This window comes from Cydia splendana, chromosome 16, assembly GCF_910591565.1.
Source record: "Cydia splendana chromosome 16, ilCydSple1.2, whole genome shotgun sequence".
Taxonomy (NCBI): Eukaryota; Metazoa; Arthropoda; class Insecta; order Lepidoptera; family Tortricidae; genus Cydia; species Cydia splendana.
Genome location: NC_085975.1, coordinates 3,732,374 through 3,742,162, shown reverse-complemented (window position 1 = coordinate 3,742,162; position 9,789 = coordinate 3,732,374). Strand labels below are relative to the sequence as shown.

Genomic DNA, 9,789 nt, shown 5'->3' with positions numbered 1-9,789 from the left:
TGCTGGGCGTACTGCTCCCACACGCGGCTCTTGGCCAGCACGCCTCTCACTCGCTCCCCGTGCGTCGTGGACATGGCCTTCAGTGCGTTGACTAGCTACAGTGACTCACCTTGTAGCGCGTGCTGTGAGGGTGCAGTGATGAACAGGTCGTGTCGCTGCTGGGCGTACTGCTCCCACACGCGGCTCTTGGCCAGCACGCCTCTCACTCGCTCCCCGTGCGTGGTAGACATGACCTTCAGTGCGCTGACTAGCTACAGTGGCTCACCTTGTAGCGCGTGCTGTGAGGGTGCAGTGATGAACAGGTCGTGTCGCTGCTGGGCGTACTGCTCCCACACGCGGCTCTTGGCCAGCACGCCTCTCACTCGCTCCCCGTGCGTGGTAGACATGGCCTTCAGTGCGCTGACTAGCTACAGTGGCTCACCTTGTAGTGCGTGCTGTGAGGGTGCAGTGATGAACAGGTCGTGTCGCTGCTGGGCGTACTGCTCCCACACGCGGCTCTTGGCCAGCACGCCTCTCACTCGCTCCCCGTGCGTCGTGGACATGGCCTTCAGTGCGTTGACTAGCTACAGTGACTCACCTTGTAGCGCATGCTGTGAGGGTGCAGTGATGAACAGGTCGTGTCGCTGCTGGGCGTACTGCTCCCACACGCGGCTCTTGGCCAGCACGCCTCTCACTCGCTCCCCGTGCGTGGTAGACATGGCCTTCAGTGCGTTGACTAGCTACAGTGACTCACCTTGTAGCGCGTGCTGTGAGGGTGCAGTGATGAACAGGTCGTGTCGCTGCTGGGCGTACTGCTCCCACACGCGGCTCTTGGCCAGCACGCCTCTCACTCGCTCCCCGTGCGTCGTGGACATGGCCTTCAGTGCGTTGACTAGCTACAGTGACTCACCTTGTAGCGCATGCTGTGAGGGTGCAGTGATGAACAGGTCGTGTCGCTGCTGGGCGTACTGCTCCCACACGCGGCTCTTGGCCAGCACGCCTCTCACTCGCTCCCCGTGCGTCGTGGACATGGCCTTCAGTGCGTTGACTAGCTACAGTGACTCACCTTGTAGCGCATGCTGTGAGGGTGCAGTGATGAACAGGTCGTGTCGCTGCTGGGCGTACTGCTCCCACACGCGGCTCTTGGCCAGCACGCCTCTCACTCGCTCCCCGTGCGTCGTGGACATGGCCTTCAGTGCGTTGACTAGCTACAGTGACTCACCTTGTAGCGCATGCTGTGAGGGTGCAGTGATGAACAGGTCGTGTCGCTGCTGGGCGTACTGCTCCCACACGCGGCTCTTGGCCAGCACGCCTCTCACTCGCTCCCCGTGCGTGGTGGAGCGCGCCATGGCCTTTAATGCGTTGACCAGCTGGGCGGCGGCCTGCCCGTCCAGGCGGGTCTCGAGGAGGGATAGCAGCTCGTCTATTAGACCAGTTTCTAGAGCCTGCAGACAAAAATTAATTAAGATATATACTGGTACATTTTGCTGTTTAAACATCACGTTACCAGCAACTAGTTAACGTCTGTGTTTCTTATAGGACAACATAGAACAAATGCTATATGTTAATAGAGCAATGTTTGCAATGTTTTAATATGTATCTTTGTGTTATCTGTCGTGGCATCACCGAATGGGCCCTACGGAAGACCAGCGCAGGCTTTATAGCTAGCCATCATGCTGAGTTGGGTCCATTTCGATATGCACACTTATTGAGTTCTTTTTTCCTTGCTGTTGTTGTCTGTACATGTTCATACATGTTTTGTGATGGTCACGAATAAAAATATTTTATCTTTATCTTTTACCAAAGAGAATAGATAGTATAGAGGGGTCCTGTTATAGTAAATTTTGTAGTCACAATAAATTTACTGCCATCTATCGACACACGATTAAAACTCAAAATGAAAATGTATACAACTATCATTTTTTTTATATATATGGATAAATGATTTTATTATTTTTATATCATCTCGACCCATGTTCTTTCACTGATACCTATGTGTTAAAATTGTTTAATATGAAACGGCGTCGTCAACGCCATCTAGCCGAGCATAGGCCAAAGGTGTGTGCGCCATCTATCCGAGAATGACTTTTTCTTGATTTCCGAGGCACGTTTTTTCCTTAGACTTTATTCATCTTATACGGAGTTACATATGTCTTTAACATGAAAACTTTCTCATATAAGTGAATTTTACGGTTCTTTATGAGAAATGAAGTTCTTTAAAGCTAAATTTATAAATTGCTAGAACCATACCTGTAGAACGAGGCGATCTGTGTTCACGGAACTGTTGAATATGGAGGCAAGAGCTTCACACGCGCTGCCGATGATCTCCCGACATGACTTCACTGCGGTTTTCAGTCCGGACATCACTTCAGTCTGGTTCATCGCCATTACGCACGACTGCAAAGAAATGTAATAAATGAAATTATTGTTAACTGGTCCCATCATTCAATAAACTAGTGGCTCTGTGAGCTGTAGACCTCGCGAGCAGAGCTTTAAATTACATGGTGCTAAGAGCTTTAAATATAGTAAATTAAAAAAAAAAAAAACAATGCGAAATTTAAGTGTAAAAAAAAAACAAAAGTTATATCCCAGCATACAAATACTGGGGATCGAACCCAGACTCTCTGTGCAAACAAACAAAAAAAGCGAACGTTTACAAACTGAGCCAAATAGTTCTTGGCTAAGCTGACGAAATTTAGCTACTCATTCTCAAGTTAAAATTAGTTAAAATTAAATATCTCAATACCTCCGAAACCAGCGAAATAAATTTTCTGAATTTTTGGCCATTTAATCGAAAAGAAAAAACTCCTATGATATCGATACGACTATTTGTTTAGGCGCGAGGTATCACGACTCCGCCATTTTTAAAAATTTCCAAAAATTGGATTGACATAAAAAAAATATTTAATCATAGAATCTGGTCACAAAATTTCACGAGAATCGGTTGAGAATTGTGACCTGTAGAGGAGAACATCCGGATGGACATACGAAAGCAAAATGCCCGAGTCAAAACGTAGACCTTCGCTACGCTTCGGTCAATGAAGTTAAAACTAGTGGCTCTGTGAGCTGTAGACCTCGCGAGCTGAGCTTAAAACTGAGTAAATGTATGGCTTCGTTGTTTAGAAGAATTTAGAGAATCTAATTTGACAATTAAAACCTTAACTATCGAACCTGCTTACAAAATTCGGGAATTGGTTTAGAAATGCGACCAGTAGAGTAGAACAGATGGACATACGAAACTATTTTTGGCTAACAGGCCAATTCAAACGTACACTGATATCAGAATGACGTCTAACTGATGTCATTTAGTTATCGTGCATTTCGCTGGTTCTTGTCCGTACATGTATTGGCGCAAGCGAGAAGCACGATGACTACTAAATAACATGATAAAAATATCATTCCGATGTCAGTGTACGGTCGGTGCCCCAACTTAAGTATCCACGTCGCCATACTAATTGTATAGAAAAGTGGATAGAGTTAGACCAAGAAAAGTCTGCAGAGATTTTGACAGCACACGCAGAGCCAATGTTATTTGTGCCAGTGTCAAAATCTCTGCAGACTTTTCTTGGTCTAACTCTACTTATGTTAGGGAACCAACATTACCTTTTAATTAGCCTGTAAACTGCAACTGAGAAGCTTCGTGCGCGTTTGGTTTGCCAGTCTTTTCAGTCTTTGTTCCTCCTCGAGTCGCAATAGAAGGAGTTTCATGCTTTTAATTTTAGCGAGACGATCCAAATTAAAAGGCTCTAGGATAATGTTAGTTAGACTTTGAGCCCGGGAAAGCGCAACGTACGAGCAACCTACAGCTAGTTCCCTGAGCCCAAGGTCGACCACTACCCTAGGCAATGTTAACCCCTGCGATTTATGGATGGTGACCGCCCATGCTAACGTAAGTGGAAATTGACTCCTGGAACATGTAAGTTCTTTAGAACGCCAAGTTTTTGTGACAGCGGCGACCGACACTGATCCCATTATAGCCGGGCCGCTGTAGTTGTCAAATCTGACCATTACTACCAAAGGGCGATCAACGGGTGGTGCACGATTAGGTAGATACACCAAATCGGTAACAGTGCCAACGGAACCATTCACCAAACCTTTTTTAACCCACAAATTTGTTTTGAGCATGACCCTGCTGCCAACGCAGAGGTACAGAGTTTTCTCTAACCCTTGCGCTTGTCGATCTGCACATGCCTGTGCAGCTTCTTTGTTATTATGTTCAGCCGATACTTTAGCCGTGGGCTTATGGAGGTCCTTTAGTTTGGAAATGTTATACAAACTAACATTCCTGTTTTCCGGGTAAAGTCTCATTGCATTAGAAAAAAGCCGTCGTTCCGCATCACTTAGTCTACTTTTTTCCCGCGACATTAATATTTCCCAATCAGTCTTAGTTGACTTTCCGTCGCCCAGACGATCCAAAATGTCCCTAAAATGTGCCTGGCCTGCACCTCCTTGCCTATAAGACGTTGACAAAATGACACATGATGTGATTTCTTTGTAGAGTAGTTGTCCCTGATCCGCTAGCACGCAGGTAAATCCCGTTCCATAAACCGGACGATCAAGTACTGGTGGTAATTGTTTTATATCACCCAACAAAAATACAGTAACATTTCCGAAAGGCAAGTGGGAAAATAAGGGCTTACCTTCCCTACATCTCAAATCAATTTTTTTGAATAGTGAGCAGCCAATCATACTCATTTCATCAATTATAATAAAGTTGCAATCTTGCATATTCTCTTGAAATTGTTGTAGGTTCTCATCGCCTAGTTTTCGGAATTGTCTTTCAATGCCGAGATGCAAGGCCGAGTGAATTGTGCTACCTCCAACGTTAACAGCAGCAGCCCCTGTGGGGGCCATCAGGCGAAAACTATTAGGTCCTAGCTCCCGGTTCAATGTAGCACACATGGCTTTAATTACGGTACTTTTGCCACTACCAGCTTTGCCTTGTACGATCATAATACGTGGTTCGAGTTCGATACAATTTGATTTAATGCACGAAATGCGTTCGGATAGAAATGAGAGTACCGTCATTTGCTCACTGGAAAATGTTACTTTTGGATCTTCCCAAATTTCATTCTCGACGCAGTCCTTTAACTTTTCCAATGTAATAAATCCAGGCAAGCTCAATGGGTCGTTGAATTTCTCAAATGCATCTGCCCATGAATGATTTGTATCAATTTCTCTTAGTCCCATTTCCACTTCGAGTCCTAATTCGCCAGTGGGACCCATAGCTGCTACCACCCACTCCTCCGCTACATCACGAGCCTCGTCATCATCCTCAACATTTTCGTACTCTTCTTCAACTCGAGGTAGGACTAAAATATCATTAGGCTTTTCCACCAGACGGTGATATAACCGTTCCCACGACCCTTGATTACTCAAGGCTTCTACCGATCTCCACGGCACATGGATGAGAACTTGTTGTCGAAAATATGCCTCTCCTTGATCTGTGCGAAGCTTGGGGAACACTCTAACTATACATGATGTTCTTCTTTTGACTCAATTTTCCCCTTTTTTGTAGAACTTGGACGCGTGCTCAAACAGAGACATAGTCTCTTGTTCCTTTGGACGCAAATGATACACGTCATAGGGAGAATTAAGAGACGTCGCCTGAGCATTGGTACTCTCCATTGGCACCCATTGCTTTTTATCAACATTAATTGTGACAAATACTCTTGAGCAATGATAAAGAGGCCAACTCATTAAAATTTGAGCAGTCTCTTGGGCCGAAAAGTCCCTTTCTGCGATCATGCGGATAAATAGTTTCTGGACAACTGTTTTTGCCGCGTCTTCTTCGTTTTTAAGGGACTCGCCCAGCAAGACTTCTAGGGTTTTTGAGCAGGGCTCAGCTTTGCTAGCGTATTTAGCTATATAGTTCAATACCGCGTTATAACTGAGAAAAGCTTGAACGTCGGTGTTAGCTCTCCAGTGCTCCGTTATGTATCTGTTATGCCTATTCACCAATTCGTGATTGCGTTTTGTTATCAATTCCCAATGCCCATTACTCTTGCTGAGGTGAGTCCTTTCCTGTAAAGGAAATGGGAACTTATAACGACATTCTTTTTTTTTCGATTTTTTGTTTAAGCGCAAACACTGTGGACCATGCTTTGTGTGCATTTGTACGCAGTTTATTAAGTTTAAATAATCTTCGTCATGGTCAGATATGTCGGAATAATGGACCTGACAGGGATGCACAGGGGGGAGCGGCCCTATTCCTGGGCTATCAGTACATATGAGCGCATCGAAAAATTGGCAAACGGATTGTTTTTCTGGTTCGTCCATGTTGTCCAAAGTATGCAAATCTGGAGCTTCATTTAACCATATTACCCCGTGTATGTGCGGGCTACCCCGATGTTGGAACTCAGTCCGATACCAAAAGTCTCGAACATTAAACTTGGGGATTATAACTGATTTTATGAAAAAATCAGCCCTGTTGGCAAAAAACCACGCTACAATAACCGGATTATCGTTTAAAATAGAATTTCTTCTTCGGCTAGCCTCTGATTTACTTAGCTTACTGTAATCTGTCCCGGGATCAAGCAGACGATAAATATCCGGCCAATGAATGTCAGCTGCACTTAAAGTAAAGAAGAGGGTCGGCGGTCCCAACTGTTGCACCATATCTAATAATTCTCCACACCTTGCGTGCCAGTAGGCGCTAGTCCCCCTCAGTGAAGAGTTAAAACAAAGCATATTTTTTAATAAACTCGGATTTATAGCTAACCTCTCTTTAACGCCAGCTGCAGTAAGATTTTGAAGTTCTGAATTTTTCTGAACGCAGATCTTCCCATTCTGAAGAGCAGCCCATCTTAGCGAACTATTCATTGCAAAAAAACGAAAACGCGGATGTTTCGCAAACCTACCATCTTTATACTTGATTAGATGCTGGAAATAATCACTGGGGGTTACCTTTATCAGTCTAGGCTCACGCAAATCGGCACTGCCATAAGGAAACAGGGTCGGAAAAGCCATAGCTATGTAACCCACAGTTGAGAATTCATTAACTGGCTCATTCCCCAGTTTGGGCCAAGCAACAACCTCGGGGTCATCCTCGAGTACGCTTTTAATTTGACCCTTTTTCTCATTAATTATAAAATTGGGAACGTCAGTAGTCATTACTTCACACGCTTCGTCTTTGTCCACCTGATCATCGGCGAGTCCGGTAAATGTTTGTGGAATTACGTCTATCAGCGATCCGTCCACAGGTATATCATTTAGAGCATTAACATCAATCTCAATGTCCCGATAATATCTATTATTTACTTTGAGATACTCCAATGCTGACCTAACTTTATCCCTACGAACTCTAAAATCAACATAGCCAGATGATTTTTCTTGTCTGACTATAAGAATAGAGGACAAAGTAGAAACCGCTCTGGGCAATTTGTTTGCAATGTCAGAAACCTCCTGTGGGAAATTTATAACCTGACCTGAGTACCCTAACTGTTGACCTTTTATGCGATAAACAGATATAACAGTATGGATTTTAGCTATTATCTGTTCCTCCACCATTGAGAGATCCTTTAGGACTGGTGGAACTTCCCCTGGATCCATGTAGTTCGTTGCAGAAAATGGGTTAACTTTATCACCCCCTCGGTATTTTAAGCAACGAATACAAGACCCTGATTTTATTTGAAGACCAGGAAACCGTTCCGAACACTCTAAACAAATATCCCAATCAAAGTCTCTCTGAAAATAATCAAACAAAGTCACATGTGGCTTATTTTCCTTTACACGCTGGTCAGTCTGTAAAGTACAGCTAGTCCTAGCAGACGTTGTGCAAATTTTCATTTTTAATAAACGGTCTCCCCTTTCCTCCTCCGTCTCCATATTCCTTCTAGAAGACTTACGTTCTTTATCTGTATTAAGACGCTGTTCCTTTTCCTCTTCTGTCTCCGCAGTTATTCTAAATGACTTACGTGCCTTATTTTTATTAAGGCGCTCGGCTGTCTGCTCTGGGGTCTCATTAAGCCGTTTTTGTGCAGTTTCCTTAGCCTTCATTGCGGCAGTTTTTTTTTTGGAGTTGGTTTGGGCTTTTTACGCTGGGATGACGCAGATGCATTGTCTGATTCCGACAAAGATACTATAACTGGAGGAATCAAGGGTGAAGGCAAGGCCCCAGGCAGGGGTCGCTGCCTCCTACGTGACTCAGCAAAGGACATCAAAATTGCATCATTAGGCCGTGTAAATATTGGGTTTCCAAAAACTCTGACCATTTGAAGCCAGTCAGGACCTACATTGTTTCTGTAAATTCCGCACAGCAAAGTAGCAAGCTGTTCAATTGACGTGGTTTTATACAAATATGCAGCCCCTGACTGGTAATCTACCAACCGATGACTAATATCTACAGAATGGGAATCGAAAAGAAAATACTCCCCTTCCCGTTTCCAGACGCCTACCGTCATCCCCTGAGTGGTAAAAGTAAAACCACCTCCATGTTCGTCGGCAAAAGCCTCCCGGAGGGCCATCAGAGCCTCATTCTGCAGTGTTCTATCTCTATAGGATTTGGTGATTTCATCCGCTAAATCACATTTTTCTACATGGAATACCTTTCCTAAAATATATATAGGCGATAATAAATCGTCGGAGCACAGTTGATCATGTAAATTCGTGCTCCGCATTTTTTGTAAACAAGACCTATAGTAGGTATCGCCGGATGTTAGTAATTCATCTATATGAAAATTCGCAAAAGTAATTCCATGAGCCGTGCCGTAAATTACTGCCGCGACAGCCATCCCGAAACATTGCTGCCGGGGCTGGGTAAAAATGTTAGAAAATTGACTGAGTTTCCCTCTTTTAGCTATGATATTATTCATTTTGTTTAGGTATAACGTATATACTTCTATTCCCAAAATAATACCAATATTCCATTCACTAAGCAACGAAGTCCGAATAGAAAAGCCAAAGTTTATTATTTAATTCAAGATAATATCAATATTCCATTCAGTAAGTAACGAAGTCCGAAAAGAAAAGCCAAAGTTTATTATTTAAATCAAAATAATATCAATATTCCCTTCAGTAAGCAACGAAGTCCGAAAAGAAAAGCTAAAGTTTATTATTTAAATCAAAATAATATCAATATTCCATTCACTAAGCAACGAAGTCCGTATAGAAAAGCCAGTTTATTATTTAAATCTAAGTGCAATACTCACAATACTGTTCTGGAAAATTCTGAAAATCAACACAAGCGCCAACGTCGTCTGCCCTTACGCGTCTGCCCGCTCGGGTTAGTTACTCTAACACCTACCCCGCCCCGCCCCCACTCACCGCGACCGCGCTCGGCCGCGGAGCCGCCCCGCGCACCGCGCCCGCTTTCGCCCGCGTAACGGTCCGTGTCCTTGAACTTAAACCGCAAAAAAAATGTTCAAACAAAAAAAAACAACGAATACGCTTACCTCGCGCTCGCTTGATCAATCAGCAATACGATGTTCAGGTGCAAAAATAAAATAAAAAAAGTTGCATTTACTGGGGATCGAACTGGGTACCTATCCCATATCCCTGCTTATAAGCGGCAGAGTTCCAACTGCGCTATGATAGCATTTAGTTGAGCTGACGAAATTTGCTTACTTATTTCGAGTAAGAATTTAAATATCTAACTAATCTAAATTCTAAAGAGAATAGATTGTATAGGGGACGTGCATGAACTATAGGGGGCAGCACAGGAGCCGTCAGATCTTTGGCGCGAAGCGTAGATGTCTAGTTTATGATTCCGATGTAGCCCACAAGATGGCAGAACCTACTATGCACAAGAAAACGTACCTACGAGAACGGTTGAAGGTAGCACTTGCTTTGGCAATGTACATGTGCACATAT

The 9,789-nt window shown here is 44.0% G+C and overlaps 1 protein-coding gene across 1 annotated transcript in view; it reads right to left on the bottom strand.

Moving 5' to 3' along the window:
* Positions 1-1,161: 1,161 nt before the first annotated feature.
* Positions 1,162-9,789, bottom strand: part of LOC134798066 (dnaJ homolog subfamily C member 13) — a 55,123-nt gene continuing 46,495 nt past the window's right edge. The window contains exons 39-40 of the mRNA XM_063770395.1: positions 2,230-2,376; positions 1,162-1,424 (exon numbers count right to left, since the gene is read on the bottom strand). Of these exons, the coding sequence (XP_063626465.1) occupies positions 1,188-1,424; positions 2,230-2,376 (384 nt within the window). The 3' untranslated portion in view covers positions 1,162-1,187. The remainder of the gene's footprint in view (positions 1,425-2,229; positions 2,377-9,789) is intronic.